At 38.6% G+C, this 22093-nt stretch overlaps 1 protein-coding gene across 1 annotated transcript in view; it reads left to right on the top strand.

Moving 5' to 3' along the window:
• Positions 1 to 8590: 8590 nt before the first annotated feature.
• The window catches only part of KIF14 (kinesin family member 14), a 69333-nt gene continuing 55830 nt past the window's right edge, over positions 8591 to 22093 (top strand). Inside the window, exons 1-5 of the mRNA XM_084636438.1 lie at positions 8591 to 8691; positions 9238 to 10524; positions 11231 to 11485; positions 14428 to 14515; positions 19860 to 19958. Coding sequence (XP_084492564.1) covers positions 9368 to 10524; positions 11231 to 11485; positions 14428 to 14515; positions 19860 to 19958 — 1599 coding nt within the window. The 5' untranslated portion in view covers positions 8591 to 8691; positions 9238 to 9367. The remainder of the gene's footprint in view (positions 8692 to 9237; positions 10525 to 11230; positions 11486 to 14427; positions 14516 to 19859; positions 19959 to 22093) is intronic.

The following is a 22093-nucleotide window of genomic DNA, read 5'->3' as shown; positions in this document are numbered from 1 at the left end:
ATCTTTTGGTTTATAAAAATGCATCCTTTGCAAGCGTCTGGACACATGTAAAAACACAATTAAAACTAATGTTGATAAAAGCAAAAAAACAAACATAAAACCTATTTCACACCGACCACAGCTCACTCCGTGTCATCGCAGCAGCCCACGAATGGAATAAATAGAGCTTTGTACTATACCCTGAATCTCAAAAGATTGGCTTTTTCAGACCTATCCTGGAAACAAATTTAAATACAGCCTTCCCTCCAGGCCACTGCAATTCAAATCTAAGATCTTTTAGCAGAAAGTGCACCCACTTATCTCAACTGAGATGATAAAGAGGGAGAGAGTAATCTCAGAAATTATCAGCAGCTACATTATATAGTGCTTTATTGAGAACACAGCACCTTTAAATTGCAGCTGGAGACTAATTGGAAGCCATTGCAATCTCTGGTGATAAAGTGACACATGTTCCATGTCCATCCTAATGCATTATCTAAAACTTCCGGATGGTCTTCAAGGAAATCTCAGACAATAATCCAATATGGAATTCACAAAGACATCGGTTCCTTTTTATGTGGTATGCAAAAAAACAGAGGAACATGTCTTCCCCAATCCTGCATCCCCTGAAATACTGTAAAGAACCTTTTCTTAGTGGACCTCTAAAACTGGAGTTATGGAGTGGCATAATGGAGGTAAGGGGTTATTGTCCACATGTTTCACCAGCTGGCCACCTTGACCTGCTATAGATGTTGCTCCTAGGCACTGCTACTGTGCTATTTATTCCTACTTATATATCAGTAGTTCTCTAATTTATAGTATGAACCGCTTCTTAGCAGTTGTCTTGCAGACACCTACCCTCCCAGTCATAACATAACATCCCTGTGGCAACAAGAGTATCATTAGGAAATTATGTAGTTTTAGCTCTCTTTAGTGCATTAAATATTTTGTCCTTTTTGAAGAAAGTTGTCATTCTCTGTTTGTGCTCTATTTCATTTCCCCCCACTAATCTATTCCATTTGTCTCATTTCAAAACAAAAACAGCTGTTATATGATCACCAGTGGTCCATGGGCCACAGTTTAGGAACTTCAGAAGGGGTGCCCTCTTCAGGTTAACAGCCAGAATACCAATACATTATCAATACTGCTTTTGTCTTGTATGAGGTTGTTTATATGAGGACATGCAGGAAAATTAATCCAAATTAACTAAATGTGTGAATTTGAAGTGGATTAGTGAAACCACATTAACCCAGTCTGAACATCCTCATTCAGAATTAAAGTGACCTTAATTCAATTCCAGAGTCAATTAAACTACACCAAATTAAGGGCACTAATTCTGAATAACAGAGAATGTTTAATTAACCCATTTCAAATTAACATCTTTAGTTAATTCAAATTAAGTTTCCTGGATGTTCTCATGTAGACAAGATTTGTGTGAATGTGCATATGCACGTACTGGAAATGACACAGCACTGTCTGCACTTACCAGAATTTAACCCTTCCAAGTTTGAATGCTATGTTTACATTTTAAATTATTTTTCATTTGATCAGTGCCAAATACTAATATTTATGCTAAAATATTGTATTTAATATTTCATCCTGATTTGTACCGTGTTCCAGATACTGCTTTGTTAACATAGTTTGATTAAGATTAGGAAAACAGTCATGTCTTGTTTTACTGTGCTGCTGCTTTTGAACTTTATCCTTCCTTTTGTCTCCCTCTGCTGGCATATTTTTACCTTGTCTTGTATTTTAGTTTGGCCGATGTACAATATTTCTGAATACCAGCTGTTTTGTTTTACCTGCCCTATAACAGAGCTGAATGCTTTAAGACCAACTGGAAAACTACTCAGAACATATAAGATTATGCAACTGATGAATATTCTGATAACCGAAACAGCTAACAGTATTTTTCTAGTAAAGAACGTGGGTGGGATATTGTATTTGCATATAGTATGTATAGAACACAGCTTTACTGTCCTGTTTTTAGGATTATTTTCTGTGGAAATTTTGTGGGAGAATAATTGGTAATTTTGCTCAATATGAAGCAATAACTAAATTAAAAAAAACCCTGGATTATAATGTTTTCTTAATGTAGAGAAAGAGTAGAGTAGTGGAAGGGTTATTATTCTTAATTGAGATAGATTATATGATTTGTTTTGTCCCCCAATTGTCGGCCAGACACCAGATCAGACATAAACAATTAGACAAGCGCCGTACTGCATCTGGTGGCTTATCCTAAAGCCAAGTCTTAAACAAAGATCCTTGTGGTCTGAAGGAAGCAGCTCTATTTATCTGAGCCAAAAGAAATCTTTGGACAATTGATTCAGTTTGAGCTGAACTAGGTTTGCTTCAGATGGAAGTTGCCTCTTCATCTCTTGTGGGATGTAACTGATATATGACAATGACTTTATATTGTCAAAATGATTTCACTGGAGCCCTCTGAAGAAAATGTTATGGAGTTGATCACGCCTGGCAAAGGCATATCAGTTTGAATTGTATGGCACTTAAGAAAAGGGAATTTGCAAACAATAATAGGATTATTGATTAATAGGATTATTTCCCAGATATGGGAAAAAGCAAAAACAAACCACTGAGTTCATTTGGAAGGGAAGGATAGAATCTTTCAACAGAGAAGGTATCAGTTAAATTGGTACACTATATACTATACTAAATGTTAAGGGTATGACATTAACTCACAAAAAGAAAAGGAGTACTTGTGGCACCTTGGAGACTAATCAATTTATTTGAGCATGAGCTTTCGTGAGCTACAGCTCACTTCATCGGATGCATACCGTGGAAACTGCAGCAGACTTTATATACACACAGAGAATATGAAACAATACCTCCTCCCACCCCACTGTCCTGCTGGTAATAGCTTATCTAAAGTGATCATCAGGTTGGGCCATTTCCAGCATAAATCCAGGTTTTCTCACCCTCCACCCCCCCACACACAAATTCACTCTCCTGCTGGTAATAGCCCATCCAAAGTGACAACTCTCTACACAATGTGCATGATAATCAAGTTGGGCCATTTCCTGCACAAATCCAGGTTCTCTCACCCCCTCACCCCCCTCCAAAAACCACACACACAAACTCACTATCCTGCTGGTAATAGCTCATCCAAAGTGACCACTCTCCCTACAATGTGCATGATAATCAAGGTGGGCCATTTCCAGCGCAAATTCAGGTTTTCTCACCCCCCCACCCCCATACACACACAAACTCACTCTCCTGCTGGTAATAGCTCATCCAAAGTGACCACTCTCCCTACAATGTGCATGGTAATCAAGGTGGGCCATGTCCAGCACAAATCCAGGCTTTCTCACCCCCCCCCCTTTTTTTTTTTCTTCCCCAGGGACACACACACACACACAAACTCACTCTCCTGCTGGCAATAGCTTATCCAAACTGACCACTCTCCAAGTTTAAATCCAAGTTAAAATCCAAGTTAAACCAGAACATCTGGGGGGGGGGGGGGGGTTGGAAAAAACAAGGGGAAATAGGCTACCTTGCATAATGACTTAGCCACTCCCAGTCTCTATTTAAGCCTAAATTAATAGTATCCAATTTGCAAATGAATTCCAATTCAGCAGTTTCTCGCTGCTACATTAACTCAGAAAGCCCTTCCTTTTGTGGATTAATATCTTGTCATCCATAATTTCAATGTGTGTGTGTATATATATATATATATACACTTTTAAAAAAAAAGTATGACTCAAATCTAACTACTTTTTATCTCATAGGTACTGCAAAATCTTAGTAATGTTTATATTTTTCTTAAAATCAGATGCAAGGTAGCAGAAGTAATCTTTGACCATTCAAAAAAGATTTATTGCCTAACCATTTGTACATGCTCTGAATACTCTTCACCACTAGTTTTAAGGTCTCTGCCATTTGCAGGTTTTTTTTTTACACACACGGCTTTATGAATCACAGTGGGGTAACAGCACAGGCTTTCAGTAGCTAGTTATAAATGAAGTATCAACTATCTTAATCAGCAGCTCAACCTAGCAACTAGTAATAGATTGATTTATTATAGGATTTGTAGCACAGGGAGGTCCTGAGCACAGATCTGAAAGAGAAGGCTCTGGCCTTAGGGGGCCAGCTCAGAGAGGGTATTTGTGTATGGAGCAGCCTGGAAGCAGGTGCTAACGTTTGTGTGAGTTGCTGAAAATGGTGCAGAGCAGGGGAGATGGGATAAGAGCCAAGAATGGCAGGTTTCAGAGTAGCAGCCCTGTTAGTCTGTATTTGCAAAAAGAAAAGGAGTACTTGTGGCACCTAAGAGACTAACCAATGTATTTGAGCATAAGCTTTCGTGAGCTACAGCTCACTAGCTCACGAAAGCTCATGCTCAAATAAATTGGTTAGTCTCTAAGGTGCCACAAGTACTCCTTTTCTTTTTGTGAATACAGACTAACAGGGCTGTTACTCTGAAACCAGTGGGGAGATATGTATACATAGAGAACATGAAACAATGGGTGTTACCATACACACTGTAACCACAGTGATCACTTAAGATGAGTTATTACCAGCAAGGGGGGGGGGGGGGAGGGAAGAAAACCTTTTGTAGTGATAATCAAGGTGGGCCATTTCCAGCAGTTGACAAGAATGCTTGAGGGAACAGTGGGGGGCAAAGGAGGGATAAATATGGAGAAATCGGGTTTTACTTTGTGAAATGACCCATCCGCTGCCAGTCTCTATTCAAGCCTAAATTAATTGTATCCAGTTTGCAAATTAATTCCAATTCAGTAGTCTCTCCTTGGAGTCTGTTTTTGAAGTTTTTTTGTTGAAGTATTGCCACTTTTAGGTCTGTAATCGAGTGACCGGAGAGACTGAAGTGTTCTCCAACTGGTTTTTGAATGTTATAATTCTTGACGTCTGATTTGTGTCCATAAAAGACACCCCCCCGCCCCCCCTTCCTTAGACGTTCTTGTCAACTGCTGGAAAGGGGGCCCACCTTGATTATCACTACAAAAGGGTCCCCCGCCCCCCCTCCCCGCTGGTAATAGTTCACCTTAAGTGATCGCTCTGGTTACAGAGCTGTAGCTCAGGAAAGCTTATGCTTAAATAAATTGGTTAGTCTCTAAGGTGCCACAAGTCCTCCTTTTCAAGACTGGCAGGGACACTTTCAGGTGGGGAGCTTTCTCCCAGCTTCCAAACGGCTCGTTAAAAAGAAAAGTGAGAACAAATATTCAAAGGAAATTCTTAGCGGTTGCTTGAGGGTGCCCTGCCTCTCTTGCTCCTAAACCTTGCACGGTGCGAAGGAGGGTTTCACCTGCTTTCCCACGGAAGGCCAATTGCTTCAGCGCGCAAGGTCATTCTATCACAAAGCCCTTGGGAGGAGCAGGACATTCGGGCAGGGGGTTCCCTGGGGGCAGACTCCGGCGCGCTGGGGAGCCCCCCGCCCTGGGGCCGGCAGCGATCTCCCGGCTCCCCAGAGCATGAGCGCCCAGGCCGCAGCAGGGAAGACCGTTCCCCAGACAACTGCTAGGGCCCGCCCCGGCCGTGCTGCGTATGACGCGACCAGGGCTGTAGCCAATCGCGGGCGGCGCGGCGCATTCGAACAGGGCGCCGGAGGGCGGCGGCCGCTGGCGCGCTTGCCTGGGGGCAGGTAAGTGAGGTAGCTGTGCGGAGGCCGGGGGTGGGCTAGTCTCCCAGTGGAGGAGCCCTCCTCTCATTCCCCCCGCAGATGGGGTTTGGTACCCCGGGAGCTGTCCGCTCTCCCTCCCTAAGCCGGGGCCCTTCTCTAGTGGTGCGGGGGCTACGAGTGGGCTAGTGGAATAGACTCTTCCCCCTGTTGATATGGGGAAGTACGGTCATTTGTGCCTGCTTTGAATGCCTCGGGGCCTTGCTAACGGCCCCCTGACGCACCCGGCCAGGTGCAGGGCAACTGCCTTGAGGCCCTAGTGGGGCCCTGTTTTGCCGAGCCCAGGGAGCCCGCGCTTAGTGCACAGACTACCCCGTTAGCCACCGGCAGCCGCAGCGTCTACAAGTGGCTGGAGTCAGCCCCGAGCTGCTGCCTTAGGGCCTGCCCTTCCAGGGAGCTCTGCCTTCTAAAAGAGGGCCCCAAACGGACCCACCTCAGATCTCGCCGTGCCTCGCAATGCGGTTGGCTAATGGGTTACCTTCTCCGGAAAAACAGGAATGCATGAAAGTTGCTGTTCCGTGGGCGAGAGGCTGTTGACTCCATTGAGACAGCTGTGAAGGGGGAAAGGAATGGTTGCCTGGCCTTCCCAAACCAAGCACTCTCAGCCAACAGAGTATTGCATCTGTTGCCAGTATTGGGATCTTTATTTTGTTAAAATTACATTTGGGGAAATACGGTAGTCTTGACTTGTTATGGCCAAACGTATCTTTACAAAATGCGTACTAGTACTGGCGATAGTTCATAGGCTTGCACCACTGCATTTGTGCAGGGCTGGGGATGCAGTTGAATTTGGGGCATAAAAGTGAAAGTTTGTGACTATACAAAAATTGTAACCTTATCTGACAGGCTTTTTCTGAAGAGAATAGATTTGGTGAATATAGTAATAGCTCATTGATCTGTTTAAGCTTTAACCTAATTTTGAACACTTGAATTTTATATCTAAACAAATAGCTCAGTTACAAATGTATATTTTCTTTATTACTTATTTTGTCAAAAATTCATAAAATGAAAGCAGCAATAAACTGAGAGATTAATCTTGCTGCAGAAGTAATATTCCTTAAGTAGTTACAAATTATATTGGAACAAGAAAGATCATGTATCTTCAATCTTAAGCATTTTTAAAGCCAAATCAAAATGAAATAAGGATAATTTAGAGACCATAGTAGTAAATGATCCAAAAGCATATAACATAAATCATTGCTCAAAGGGGACACTCTCAAATCTCTTTGTTGTGCAAACTCCAAATACTATAGAAGTAGTTTCTCACATCAAGCTGATGGCTGGCTAATAGGTTTTGTTTTGGCATTTTACTCTCTTTGCAGCATTTGAGCTATGTAAACTTTGTCCTGTAATGAAAAGTGCAGAACTGGAGAGAGCAATTAACTATAGGAAGAAAATTAAGGTTTTTCTCACTATCAAATTCAAAAACAAAAACCACAGTTAAAAAGGGATGGATTTTAAACTTTTAGTCTTAACCAACCCTGCTATCATGTCAACCTTCCTCACTCTCTGTATACAGCCCATCCACCTCAAAGATATATTAGCAATATATTTAGATAGAATACAAAATACATGTTGATAAAATACTCTTTGGCCTGTGTTGCTAGGTAAAATATCTGCAATTTTCAAAGGGACCTAAGGGAGTTAGGCATCCAGCTCATATTGACTTTTAATAGCAGTTGGACACCTAAGGTGGTTGTGCCTCTTTGAAATTCCAGGTGATACATCTGGATGATTGAAGGCACTATATAATCAGATCACACCTAAAATGTTGCATAATCAGGAGTGACACACATCTGAGTGTGTCTGATCTGTCAAATCTATGTGGTAACTTACATCATGGACCCCAACACTATAGTGCTTGAGTGCCTCCTGAGTCTTTTAAAAAATAGAAAAAACAAAAATTGTCTACCTTTGCCATCCTAGGAGACATAGCTTGATTAATTGGAGGCGTTTTTTCCCCCTTCTCTGTTGTGTATGTGTGTGGGACATAGGGAGGGGGAAATAAGCTATATAGATCTGCATTTGATTCTGAACATAGTATAGTTACTAGTCATTCTTATTTTTTCTGGTTGTGAATTGCCTCAAGTACTCCTTTTCTTTCAGTCTAGGTACAGTTCCTGTAAAAGATCTACTTCCTACATTCACAGGCTTCCTCCTTTTGATTGATAGTGCCAGTGGAATTTAGATGTGGGAAAATATCATGATAGCGGGAGAGGCAGTTTCTTAGGTTGCTAGAGGTCATTCCATGGAGGACTTTGACTATCAGGAGAAGAGCCCTTAAATTGGATTTTCTTCAACTGGGAACTGGTGTAAAGAGTAGAGCAACAGGGTGACATGCCCATGGTGACCAGTGTTACTAAGTTGGACTACTGCATTTTGTACCATCTGGACCTTGTTTAGGATCTGTGTTTAATTTTTAGGATACATCTACACTACTCTAAGAGGTGTGATTGTAGCTCATGTAGTCGTACCCACAATAGCTTTAATCTAGCTAACACGGCTAAGAGCAGCTGTGAAGAAGTGGTGCTATTGGCTTCAGAATGGGCTGTCTAAACCTGCCCAGAACCCTGGGTACCTACTTGTGTTCCTAGCCTGTGCTGAAGCCTGCATCACTGCATCTTCCCTGCTATTTTTAGTGAACTAGCTAGATGAGTAGCTCTCAACCTTTCCAGATAACTGTACCACTTTCAGGCATCTGATTTGTTACACCTCACTTAAAACCTCCTTGCTTACAAAATCAGACATAAAAATACTAAGTGTCACAGCACATGATTACTGAAAAATTGCTTACTTTCTCCTTTTTACCATATAATTATAAAAAAATCAATTGGACTATAAATATTTTACTTACATTTCAGTGTATAGTATATAGAGCAGTAGAAACAAGTCATATGAAAGTTTAGTTTGTACTGACTTCGCTAGTGGTTTTTATGTCATCTGTTGTAAAACTAGGCAAATATCTAGATGTGTTGATGTACACCCTGGAAGACCTCTGCGTACCCCCAAGTGTACACGTACCCCTGGTTGAGAACCATTGAGCTAAATTAAAGCTGATACAGGTATGCCTACTTGAGCTTCAAATTATACCTCCGATTGCAGTGTAGACATTCTCTTAGACGTGAATTGCAAAAATCACAATTTGTCACAAATGTGTGACTCACTCTAGCCAAACCTGCATCCAATAGGGCAGGAGTTCTCAAACTGGGGGTTGGGACCCCTCAGGAGGTCATAAGGTTATTATGAGGGGGTCGCGAGCTGTCAGCCTCCACCCCAAACCCTGCTTTGCCTTGAGCATTTATAATGGTGTTAAATATATAAAAAAGTGGTTTTAATTCATAAGGGGGGGTTGCACTCAGAGGCTTGCTATGTGAAAGGGGTCACCAGTATAAAAGTTTGCACCTCACCCTATTGCAATGATTCTCAATGTTGTGGCCAGTAGCATTTTAATCAAATGTGTGTTTTGTGTGTGAGGTAGAAGGGGGGGATATCATTTACTTTAAACATTAGACTGAATATATATTACCCAACAAAGGACTTGAATACATTGTAGTAAAAATAACTTGCATTCTTCAGGATAAAAATAAATGTTTGCTTTACTTTTACAGATTCCATGTAAAAGCTGGATGGTGGCTCACTTGATTGTAGAGAAGATAAAATTAAAAATCAAGTTAATCTCTCAGGAAATGCTTGGGTGTATATTTTAAATCCTAAAATTAAAACGTGCTTGAAGCCAAAATGCCCATATACACAGTTCCTACTAGAAACCACACGGATGTGCTTGGTGTTTCTTCTTTCCAAAACAATCCTCCACAAAATACCTTTCCTAAAAGCAACAGGTTTGGACAGCAGCTTAAATCACAGGGACCAGAAAATGAAAAAGATAATTCTCTCTCTCTCTCTCTGACTAAGACCAAAGAAATAAATAGGACCTATGTGATTTCTGCCTGTAAAAATGCAGGTGATACTTCAGTTACATTTAAACCTGAAGGTAGGTTAACTCTCCAGAGAAGAACTGGAGCAAGCAAAATATCCACTTCTATTGATAAACAGTTGGAGAAGAACACAGCACAAGACGTTGAAAATACCCAAACAGATGGAAGACTTACCCTGCAGCGACGTATGCGGACTGGATCAATAGAGAAACATAAAACCAATAAGAACAGTGAACCTGGGACAGAAAATAGTGATTTTGTTGTTGCACAGACAAACAACAAAAATGTATTTCCACCAGGCATTAGTACTAACAACACCCATTACATTAAATCTAGTACTCAGTTAGTTGAAGGTCAGATGAATGGAAAGAGATGCTCTGATCTGAAAAATAAAGATTCCCTTGCTAATCTTAATGGTTCAAGTGGAAATGAGAATAGTAAATGTTTGAAATATAGGACAACTATTGCTGATGCCAAAATTCAAAATGATGTTCCTAGATCAGCACATTTAATAGCAACAAAACTTGTTAACAGGACCCCAGGTGTAAAGCTGAATGAAAAAGATAATTTTAATGAACTGACTGGAAAGGAAAGGATAGGAAATTCAGTTGCTAAATATGGCAGTTTGGAAAGACAAAGAACACCTAGGAACGGTGGTACAACAGAAGGAATAAAGGCTACACCAATGCGTGGCACTCTTCAGGATGCCAAAAGTCCAGCTTCGTCTACTCTTAAGAACAGGACTCCTTGTCTTCAAGTTACACAGAAAAAGAACACCAATGCATCCAACTCTTTGTCCATAAGTAGAAGTGCCAGGGCAGAAGAGAGTCAAATATTTATGCAACCTGCTGCACTTAAAATAAAAACTGTAGCTCAGAACACTTGCACAGACGAAAATCCTCTCAAAGTAGAAAACAGTAAAGTGACTGTGGCTGTGCGAGTAAGGCCCTTCAGTGACAGGTTAGTAATCAACTGTTTTCAGAGATTGATTTGGACAGTTTAAAATAGTTTCTACAGTATATGTTCAAAAGAATCGTTATTATCTTGGTAGAAGCAATGTAATATAATTTTTAATTTGTTAGTTATGTTTAACTGCTAAAGTTTCCTGAATCATTTCAGTTGATCTACTAGGCAAACAGTTACAGTGCATAGTTAGAAAGGATGTAGCAAGTATTTTATTTAACCATATTAAAAATCTTCAGCTTTATTTTAAAGTCAATCTTTCATTTTAGCGTAGGTCTATTTTATACACTGAGCTGAATTAAATGTGTGGTATCATAAACAACCTTTTTATACATATCAGGTAGGCAGTATGGTCCTTCTATTAAAGATGTTCATTCGATTGACACATAATGTATGTGAAAAGATCTGATTTCTTTCTAAATAAAGAAAAAAAAATTAAAAAGCACATTAATGTAGTTCAGGCTAGGATGGGCAACCACTGGTAGAAAATGTTATAGGTCACTGCTCCATGTAAAAGACTTGTTTATTTTTTTTCTGCAAAATTAAACAGTTCTTTCTTAGATGATAATGTTCTACATAAAGGTAAAACACCTTGGCTCTTTAGAAAATAATTGATCACAAAATAGATTGAGTTGACCACCATAACATACTTTGTTTTTAATGTTACATTTATCTGTAAAGTTTGTTTTTGTGTCTTATGCAGAGAGAGAAAAGAAAAAGCATCCCAAGTGGTCTCAATGAGTGGCCAGGAGACAGTCGTGCGACATCCAGAAACAAAACAAGTGTACGACTTCATTTATGACTTTTCATTCTGGTCTTTTGACCACTGTCATCCTAACTTTGCCAGCCAGAAGACGATATATAAGGCATTGGCAGTACCGCTCCTAGAAAGAGCCTTTGAGGGATACAACACCTGTCTTTTTGCTTATGGACAGACTGGTTCTGGAAAATCATATACGTAAGTTTCATTGCAAGTGTTATAATTTGGAAATGTTTCTGTTGGAGCCGAATTTATAAATCACCTGGGTTTGCTAAAAGAGGCCTAATTTAAATAGGCTTGTAAATGATTGAGTTGTTAAGCTTTTGAAAATCTGCTATTTAACACTTATAATAGAAATTAAGATAATCAGAGCTGGACAAATACTATTAATTGAATATGTTATTATGCTATTATTTCAAGGGCTATGTTACTTCCATTTTTTGATCTAATGAATTCAAGTCTGGGGCACTTGGTTCAGCTAAAGCAGAATTAATATTGTTTGGCTGGGCAATATTGAGAAAACCATACTGAAAAAAATGTTATCTTAAAAGCAGTAACAAACATTTGCCAGAAGCTGTGAATGAGCGACAGGGGATGGATCACTTGATGATTACCTGTTGTGTTCATTCCCTCTGGGGCACCTGGCACTGGCCACTATCGGAAGACAGGATACTGGGCTAAATGGACCTTTGGTCTGACCCAGTAGGGCCATTCGTATGTTCTTAAATGTATGTCTTCTAAGGATCTTCAATTTGAATTCCAGCGTTGTATGTGTAATAAAATCAAACATGTATCAATGTGCCTAGAGGATATTAATAGCACTTGGCAGGCAGCTTTATCAAACCCACAGAGGCTTTAGTCCAGAAATGCCTCAAACCCCAAAAGATTCTTCTTTACATAGTAAAGTAATGTGGGATTATCAGAAGAGGTCAGCACTGGCTTAACTTGGCTCCCAGTGAAGTTAATGGGAACTTTTAGGTTAAGGTTAAGGCTGAGTGCTTCTGAAAATCCCACCCTTTTTGTTTGTTGTAGTTTAACAATTTTTTGTGAAATGGACATCATAGCGAGCATGCTGCTTACTAAAGAAGCCCTATAAGCAGAAATAGTTACGTCTATAGTTTCTCAGGAATGAAAGGAAGGAATGTTGTAAGGTGATCCTGATCTTCTTTTTAAAAAACACACACTCCCTCACCCCCCAATATTTAATCTAAAGGAAGTCAATGGGAATTTTATTTTAAAGAGACCTTTTCAACTGGAAATCTAGTAAATTTTTTTTAAAAAAGTTTCACATATGTATCTCCCACTGACTTCCTCAGCCCATTTTTGTGGTTTTACAGTCAAATGTTAGGCTGTCTTCACTAGAAATGCTGCAACAGCGCCACAATAGTACTTCAGTGTAGACACTTGCTACAGCGACGGGAGGGGTTCTTCTGTCACTTCAGTTAATCGACCTCCCAGAGAGATGATAGCTTGGTGAACAGAAGAATTCTTCTGTTGACCTAGCGCTGTCTATAATGGGGGTTAGGTCAGCTTAACTTTTAGTGCAGTCTTAGTCTATGCAAAGTTTTGGCAACATAGTTATATTGGCTAGGGGCTGTTTTTTGTTTTTCAATACTTTTAGACCGGCAAAACCCCCGATGTAGATGCAACTCGGTGTAGATGCAAAAAAACTACAACTGTTGGCACATGCTGCACCTACAGTAGAGGTTCTTCTGAGATAGCTGTGCCAGTATAGCTAGATCAGCCAAGCATTTGTAGTGTAGACAAGCCTCAAGTTTGCCTAACTCTTTTTCTTTTTTTGTAAAGTATTTTTACTGTCTTTAACACCCAAATCTTCTCCAAACACCCACGCATCAATCCAGAGAAATGGACTACAAGGGAAGAGTAAAAATGACTACATGCGAAATACTGCCAAATGCACAAAGTAAACAAATGGGGGGGGGGGGGGAGATTATTTTTCCGCTAAACTTTTCCTGTTATAATTGTCTTGAGCTGTTGTTTGCAGAAGTTGTAACTGAAAATATTTAGACAGAAGTGTGTTGTTTTTTTTTAATTTTTGTCATTCTTTTGAAAACCCAATTTTGACTTGCAGTATTTAGTAAAGGTGGACTAAAACAGACACATTCAGTACTTTCTATAGTATAAAATTGTCATATTTCTAGCATCCTTCTTAAAAGCTTAAAAATGACTTGTTCTCTCCCAACTGTCATTTTTCTCTCTGGCAAACATTGATTTGTACCTCTCTGTACTAGGCTTCACAGTTCTCAGATGTTGGCACAACACTTGTGCGGGACTTCGATTAATTTATGATTCCTCTATTGCATAGCTCTTCAGTAGAAGTATACAAGATGCTGTACTTCCTACTTGAACAATAACTATTCTATGTGATTTTTTTTTAAACAAGTTTTTCAGTAGCTATGTAGGGGAGGAGAATGAAGAGGACAGTACTCATTTTCATGTTAAACAAGGTCACATTTTACAGCGTTTTAATGTTTGACATAAACTAGTACTGTGCTGGGATTGTAGTTTCAGAACAGATTTCTTTTTACTACTGCAGCTATGAATGTAAACATTTACTAGCTGAGTTAATGGCTGTTTTTTTCAAATTGAAACTGAAATTAAATTGAACTAAAGATGAAAAACTCAAATCAAGAAGGGTATGAACTGGAGATAATGAGGTGATTAGTATCGGAACAACTATGCCAGATTTATTTTTGAACAAACTTGTGATTTTCAAGTGAATTGGCCTCTATGCATTGATTTTTATAAATGTTGGTATACTTTGAAATGTGTTAAGTATGACTTTTTCATAAAATTAGTAGTAATGAGTTCAAGAAGTTGGACTGGTAGACAGGACTTTAAAGGGAGGCCCATAAACTTCAATTTGGAATCTGAGGATAAATTGGTTTGTATACACCAGGTCAGGTATCGATAACTTTTTTTCATGAGAAAAAAAAAGTCTTTGATTTGTTTCTATAATTAAGTATTTGTATAATTTAGAAATGCATCTGGGATTTGAACTGTAATATGGTCTTAACTACAACATAATTAATATTTACATTAGGCAGATAAATGTAAACATCATCTTTTAAAAAACTACGTGTGTGTGTGTGTGTGTATACATTCTTTTGTAATTACAGGATGATGGGATTTGGTGAAGAACTAGGAATAATTCCAAGATTTTGTGAAGATCTTTTTACTCAAATAGCACAAATGGACACACAACAGGTATTGTGTCAGAAAGCTTATTTCTATTGTGGATGTATTGTATTAGAGTATATTGTTATCAAGGATTTTGATATTAATTCCTATCATTCTACTCTTTAGTGCTATTTTACTTCCTCCTAGTTTCTGTACTCTGCTGCTGCTTTAAATTTTGTTTTTGCTAAAACTGACAAGTAACGTTCTCTAGACAATCCAAATAATATATTTTGCTATAGTCCCATATCAGGAATAATGCAAAAAGAAATTTATACATACTATTGGTACCGTACCAAAAGGCTAGGTATTATTTTATATATACTTTTTGTATGTAAAAGATAAAAATTTACAGAAAAAGGGGTAAATAAAAATCCTAGCAGATCTGGTGTTGATGTATAAAAATGAAACTCAGTAATAACTGTTAACGATATAGCCTAATGGTAACTATTTTTACTCTATTTAAAAACAAACATTCCTCCTCTCAACTTTTCTGATTCTGAAATTTTGAGAGATTTAAGAGATCCGCAGTGTAAATGGCAGAGGTTATTCTGGGTTTCCCTCTCCCTAGTCTTGGCAATGTCTTACTATTGGACAAGTCCGCACTGTATAGCGGCCTTCTTGTTTACTCAGAGCATAGCTTATTTAATGTCAAGACCTCCGTTTTCTTGCTATGGTATGTGCCATTGAAAAGACAAATATGCAATCCTTTCCTAACTTAATGAATGTAAGCCCTTCTTCATTAATATTACTTTTGGGATAAACACAGGTGAGCATAATATGAAAAAAGGAAACCATGAAAAAGAACCAAAGTTTGAACAATTAGATGAACTGTCTCTGGTTATATTAGTTATTGTGAAGTCATCTTTTAATTCACATAAAGCTCCGTGATTACTTAAGAACAATCTTTTAGGCCTGATCTACGCACACTTTTTGTATCAGTCTCTTTTACAAAAATAGTTATACTGACACAACCCCTAGAGTGGCTGTAGTTATCAGTGTAAAGGTTTCAGAGTGATAGCCATGTTAGTCTGTAACAGCAAAAAAAACTAGGAGTACTTCTGGCACCTTAGAGACTAACAAATTTATTTGGCTTGCCCTCTAAGGTGTCAGAAGTAGTCCTAGTTTTTTTTTAATCAGTGTAAAGGTGTCTCATACTGGAGTATAACTTATTCCCCTTCCCATATGGGAATAGCTGTACCATTATAAGCACCTTTATACTGATAAAATTGCATGCCCACTAATGGGGTTGTACCATTTTAGCTATTTGTATTATCATAGTGCCTAAGGGCCCTAGTTATCAACCATTGTGCTAGGGCCTGTGCAAATGCAAAACATAAAGACAGAGAGCTTGCAACCTAAATATAAGACATCCGATGGATAAAGACATACTAGCAGAGGAGTACAAGGAAACAGTGAGACAATACTAGCCGAATGATAGGCAGTGGTGTTGGTACACCAGCATCTTAACTCTTGTCAAGATTTTTGTAGGTATCAAGACAAAAGAACATTTAAAGGAGGTATTTCAAGGAGGATAATTAGATAGCTTTGTGGATGGGGGTGGGTTGGCTGTGAAGGGCCTTCAAAGTGAAAACAAGTAGCTTATGTCTGATGTGATAGAGGAGAAGGGAAGACAGTGAAAGGATGTAAAAAGAGAGGTGACAGTTTCAAAGTGCTGAACTAGGAAAGTGATCTTTGCAGCAGAATTCTAAATGGATATCAGTGCGGCAAGATTGCATTTGTCATATCCAGAGAAAAGGATGTTGTACTAATTGAGATGCAAGTTGACAGCCTGGATGAATGTTTTAGCTTTGTGGATGGATGAGAAGCTATACCTTAGATGTTATGTAGAAAGAATTGGCAAGATTGAGACACAGCCTGGTTGTGAAGATCTGAGAGAGGTCCAAGTCGAAGATGACACCTGGAGCATGGGCCTGATCGATAGGACAGGCAAGCTGGTGGTGGTGTCTACAGTGATTGTAAAAGAAAATCATGTGTGGTGGGAGATTAAGAGCTCTTTTAGCCATGTTGAACTTGATCTGACAGCTGGATATCCATGAGGAGATATCAGAGACAGGCTAAGATTTTAGTTTGGACAGAAGGAGACAGGCCTGTGGTTGAGAGACCTGAGGGTCATCAGCACAAAGATGCTGATAGAACTTGTATTTACAGATGAGATTATACAAAGATAAGATTTAGAGGGAGCAAAGGGGACCAAGGACAGAGCCCCGTGGGAACACGGAAGGGGGGATGAGGGGCATACTTTAAAGAACACACAGAAGGCGCAAATAGAAAGGTAGGAGAATAACAGGGAGAGTAAAGTTTCATAGAAGCCAAGGCAGGACAAGACTGCAAGAAGAGCCTGGTTGACTATTTCAAAGTCGGCTGACAGGTCAAGGAGAATGAGGATGGTGTACTGGTTCTGAGATTTGGCTAAGAAGAGGTAACTGGAGACTTCGGTGAGAGCAAGGTCAGCGGAGTTTTGAGGGCAGAAGCTGGATTGAAGGTGGTATAAGATGGAATTGGAGAAGAGGAACTCCAGGCAGTGATTGTAGACAGTGTGTTCAATGAATTTACAGATGAAAGGAATGGTAGTTGGAAAGACAAGTAGGATTAAAGGTGGTGGTTTTTTTTTTTTTTTTAAGATGGGAAAGACTAAAGCATGCTTGTATAACTTTTGTGTTTAGGCAAGCACTTACTTTTAGTTGATCTACTGAATCCACAGTTGGAAGAGCATTCCATAAAGTCTCTAGGCCCTCAAGCATGGATTCATTATCCAAAGAAAAAGTGGCAAAAAGTAGAGTCCCAGAGCGCAGATAGAAACTTGGAGGACAAAGATAAAATGCAAGCTTTGTCCCAAAGTTTCTCTCAATACTCAGGTACATCATATATGTTTGGTACAGTAACTTGCATGGTCAAATGGAGACAGCCTTTCAGTTGTTTGAAGTTCAGCACCTCAAATGTGTTTTATCATACAGTTTATATGGGTGATATCCTTCAGTATAATAACCTTTTCGATTTCTCAGGACAACAAATGGCTGTTTGTTGTTTTGTTTTTGTTCCTCTATGATACCTTGTTTGCTTCTTTCAGGAAAGGATCAATTATAATTTAGCGGGAAGTTTTTTCAATACTCCATATTGGAGCCTATGTTATAAACCTAGAAGGCAACATTGTTACATCTGTTGCATTGGTGCTACCTAGAGTAATGTATCGGGGTGGCCATGTTAGTCTGCATCCGCAAAAACAACAAGGAGTCCGGTGGCACCTTAAAGACTAACAGATTTATTTGGGCATAAGCTTTTGTGGGTAAAAAACCCACTTCTTCAGACGCATGGATTGAAAATTACAGATGCAGGTATTATTATACATTTGTAAGGTAACTCCCTTCTCTTCATGTGTAATAATGCCTGCATCTGTAATTTTCACTCCATGCATCTGAAGAAGTGGGTTTTTTACCCATGAAAGCTTATGCCCAAATAAATCTTAGTCTTTAAGGTGCCACCAGATTCTTCGTTGTTTTTCTAGAGTAATGTAGGTCATGCCGGCTGAAGAAAGCAGTTGCATATGCTGGAGTTTGTGGAAGAGCAGGACAGTCCCATTATTCCAAGTTAGCATGTTGGAAATGATGCTAAAGCTGAATTGTTTGGTGAGCCAAAAACCATTTCAAGGAGAAAAATTGTGGTGCTCATGTGGAGAGGAACATTTATCAGATGGAGAGATCAACAAGCAAGAAATGAGCCAAACTGAAGCATCTGCAATTAGTTGGAAACACGTACTACAGCTTCTATAATTTTGCTTTGGAATCTTTGTAAGGAAGTCTAGCAGAAGGGTCACCAGGGTTGTTGAGCAGGTTAAGATGCATTCAGACAATGGCTAATCTGTATGTGGTTGTGATGGCAACTTGGTATGTATACACCGTGTATACCTATGCTTTCTAGAGAGAAGGATGGTTTGGGGTTTTGTTGAGTGATTCTTATCACAAGAAGTTCCTCCAGAGATGTGCTTTTCTTGTTTTTATGGTTACTGGGATTCAGGCTTTGCTAAGATTGAATTCCTAATAATTTGGTAGAGAGCGCTGGTTTTTGGTATTGTACTTCTTTTTTACCTAGACCAGAGAGCCTGAGAGAGGACTGAGACAACTAAATCTTACATTGCTACAAATACAAGATACTGTCCTTGGTAAGAATGGTATGGATGCTCCCTAGAAAGAATGTTTTGAATCTTTTTCTTCAATTTATAAATCTGATTTTTAAAAGTTTATTGAAGGAGATATTAAATGTAAAACAGAGGGACATCTTGCTTATTTCACATCTTATTTGATGTTATTGTCCACATATGTAAAGATAAATTAGAGATCAAGAACATGTAATTGCTTTCTTATAGGACAGAAAAGGCTGCATACAAGTGTTTGGTGACTAAATTTTGCTGATTATAAAATAGTGAGGGTAATTTTGAGTGAAGTTTATACAGGAAGGTTTCTTTGTTTTAACTTGCTTAAATTTCTTTATCTATTGCCAAAGTATTCACATCAGCATACATAAATATATTGGTATTCACAACTACGAAGCTTATAAATCATTTTGCTTTACTGTGAGGCACAGAAGTTATAAAAGTTTTGTTAGGCATTGAGGAATCTAAGTAGTATACGGCTGAATTTAGCAATAAAGAGTATCAAATTATAGTTTCTAATGAATGCCAATAGAGTGGATATAAGTGACTGTCTATGCTTATGTGCTGTGAATAAGTGATTCTGTTGCCATAAATCATCTAAGTTCTATTTTTCTCTGTATTGTCATTGTTTTACTTCAGTCTTCTTTGCTCCTTAAACAATACATTTCAATTTTATAAATACTATAGGAGTCTGGGAAGGGGTGAGTACTGTCATGGAAAAATCCTCATTCAATAAATTAAGATAATTGTGGATACCAGTTATGACAATGCATGTCCTTTTTCTGAGGCAAGGTAAAAAATCACCTAAGTGTGCCAGCTCCACCAGTCAGAATCTTTATTTCATGTATTGTATTTATCATATTGTGGAAGCTTAGTCCATAAAAGAATATGGGACTCCTGCAGGAGTGAATAAAACTTTTTTTAATGTATTAGAAGCACAATGCTGACATGTCATTTTTTTTATTATTTTTTTTTAAATCTCAGAAATTTCACAGCTGTGGAAAGCAGTGGATAGAATTGTAATAAGTTTGTATACTTAAGATTTCTTGTCTAGGATCTTGCTGCTGTTGGAAGAGGACTTCAAAATGAAAGCTTGCACCAGTGGTGTAGAATACCTGCAGCTTCCATTAAATGTGTTGGCTGGAAATGACAAAAGAAGTCTGGGAGAATATCTGACTCATATTTATTTTTTTTTTAAATTAGATTTTGTACCATTTTGAAATGAGCTATTTTGAAGTCTACAATGAGAAAATTCATGATTTGCTCATCTTTAAAGCTGAAAATGGACAGAAGAAACAACCTGTAAGTTACTACTCATAATATAGACACTTAATATATCTGTCAATATACAAGATGTAGTGGCACCTGTCTCCTAACTGGAAGGATATGGTAAGCTTCCTGTCAGGCAAGCTTGGAAGTTGTTGTATAGGTAGATTATGTAGCAATATTGTTGTGTGATAAGCAAGAAGAAAGAAATGAGCACATCTCCTAATATTTTACCTTTGTTATAAATGCTCCTACTAAATAAGAGTTACAGAGAAGATGGTACACACATTGGACTGCTATGAAGCATCTTTAGCTATGTACTCAGTGCCTAGAATTTATACTGGTACGAATTTTAAAAATACATTGTTATGCCAGTTTCAATAAAATATTGTCAAATTATAAGGTAGTTTTTAGATTTAAGGTTGTTAAATATTAACTGAGTAATATTTTGCAGACTAAATTTTATTTTTCTCCACTACTGCATGACCAAAAAGTTTTCAGCGATAAAATGAAGAAACATACACTGATTTTGGGAGTCTTGGTTCACCCAAATGCTTTTACTAATCTGTCCACCTTTCTGCTACTGATATTGATGATGCCCCTGCATAGAAGAAGTTAAAAACAGAGCCAGGGTTATTTCTAATTAAAGTAACATTGTGAGAAAGCTGGAATCTGCAGATAGGGCTTTAATTTAATTTTGCCCATCAGTCTTCCTCCAAGTGGAGGAATTTACTTTTTTGAGGATTGCTCTCGGAATGCCTTCTTTGTAGGGAGGGTTGCCATCCCTCTAGGATTAATACCTGGAGACTCTAGGACAAAGATTAATCATTAATTAAAGATTGTCATGTGATGAAACTTCCAGGAGTACGTCCAATCAGAATTGGCAACCCTACTTCATACCAAATTAGTTGAAGCTGTTAGCATCTGAAAGAAACAGACAATTAATCCCTTCCCCAAAATTGTGATTTGATACATTGATTTTTCTATCTATCATTTCCCTAACTCCAATTCTAGGATTTTGGGGGTTTTTCTCTTTTTTTGGTCCTTGTCTACATTTACATTTTGGGGTTTCTCATGTATACCTTCCCCTGCCCCCCTGCTTTGGAGGAGCAGAGCAGAGGTCTCTGCTTGATACAGACTTCAGCCCTAAAGCTGTGTTTTAAGTAGGATTTAAAGGTGTGACTTTAGATTGAGTAGCTAATTAATTCCTTTTGAAACTCTATGGAGGCAAGGCAAGTTGCTAAATTACTAAATTGTGTTAAAGAACAACTTGTCCTAGAAGGCATTTGTTAGATTGGTTTAGCTAATATGATCTAATAACACACCTTTAAATCCTAGTGTACATAAACCCTAAGGCTTTGTCTTAACTAAAAAAAAATGTGTTTTACGTTGAGAGAGATCTTGGTGTAAAATCTTAGTGGAGACAAGGTACAGGTAATTTTCACATTGATGTAGCTGGTCAAGATCAGTCTTATTTTTCCCCTACCTAATATTGACTTTGACCAGCTACACTGGCATAAAAACGACAATGCCTTGCTTCCACTAGGATTTTACATCAAGATAGTTACCTTGATGTAAAAACACACCTCTTTGCAGTGAAGATGTAGCACTATGGAGTGGGGCTGGGGAAAGCAGAACGGTGAAAGAAAGTTTAGAAGGAAGCATTGAACAAATTGAGATCAAAGGGGAAAAACAAACATGAAAGAGGACAATTCAGGTTCTTGTGCTGCCAGTAAAAGCAGAAGATCATAAACAGATAAGAGAGAGAGAGTAAATTAAATGACAGGAGTGGGGGGAAAACAAAACAAAGAGGAGAGGGAGATTACTAAACCAAGAAATGCTGAAGAGAAGAAGAGCCCACTACCCCCCCCCCCAATACACAGCACTTATTAGTGAAATGCATTCATTTATATGCAGCACTTTTTTATTCTAGTTCTCTGCAGAGCACCCTACGGCTCTATTAAATTGGGAGGGTTAGGTTGGATGGTGATTTTGGCAGAATACGTTTGCTGATGGACTTGGGCTAAATTTCTGTTAAGTCTTGGGCAGGTAATTAAGTGTGCAGGTATTTTTAAAACTTCAGTGTAAAAGTAGTAAAGAGAGTTTATAGCAAATCCCAGTTATGAATTTTCCTCAATTTTATTTTGTCCACACATTGTTACATCTTCGGT

Source organism: Lepidochelys olivacea (assembly GCF_965140295.1).
Source record: "Lepidochelys olivacea isolate rLepOli2 genome assembly, chromosome: 8".
In the NCBI taxonomy this organism is placed as follows: domain Eukaryota; kingdom Metazoa; phylum Chordata; order Testudines; family Cheloniidae; genus Lepidochelys; species Lepidochelys olivacea.
The sequence above is the reverse complement of the archived record's forward strand: the minus strand, read 5'-3'. Positions and strand labels throughout refer to the sequence as shown.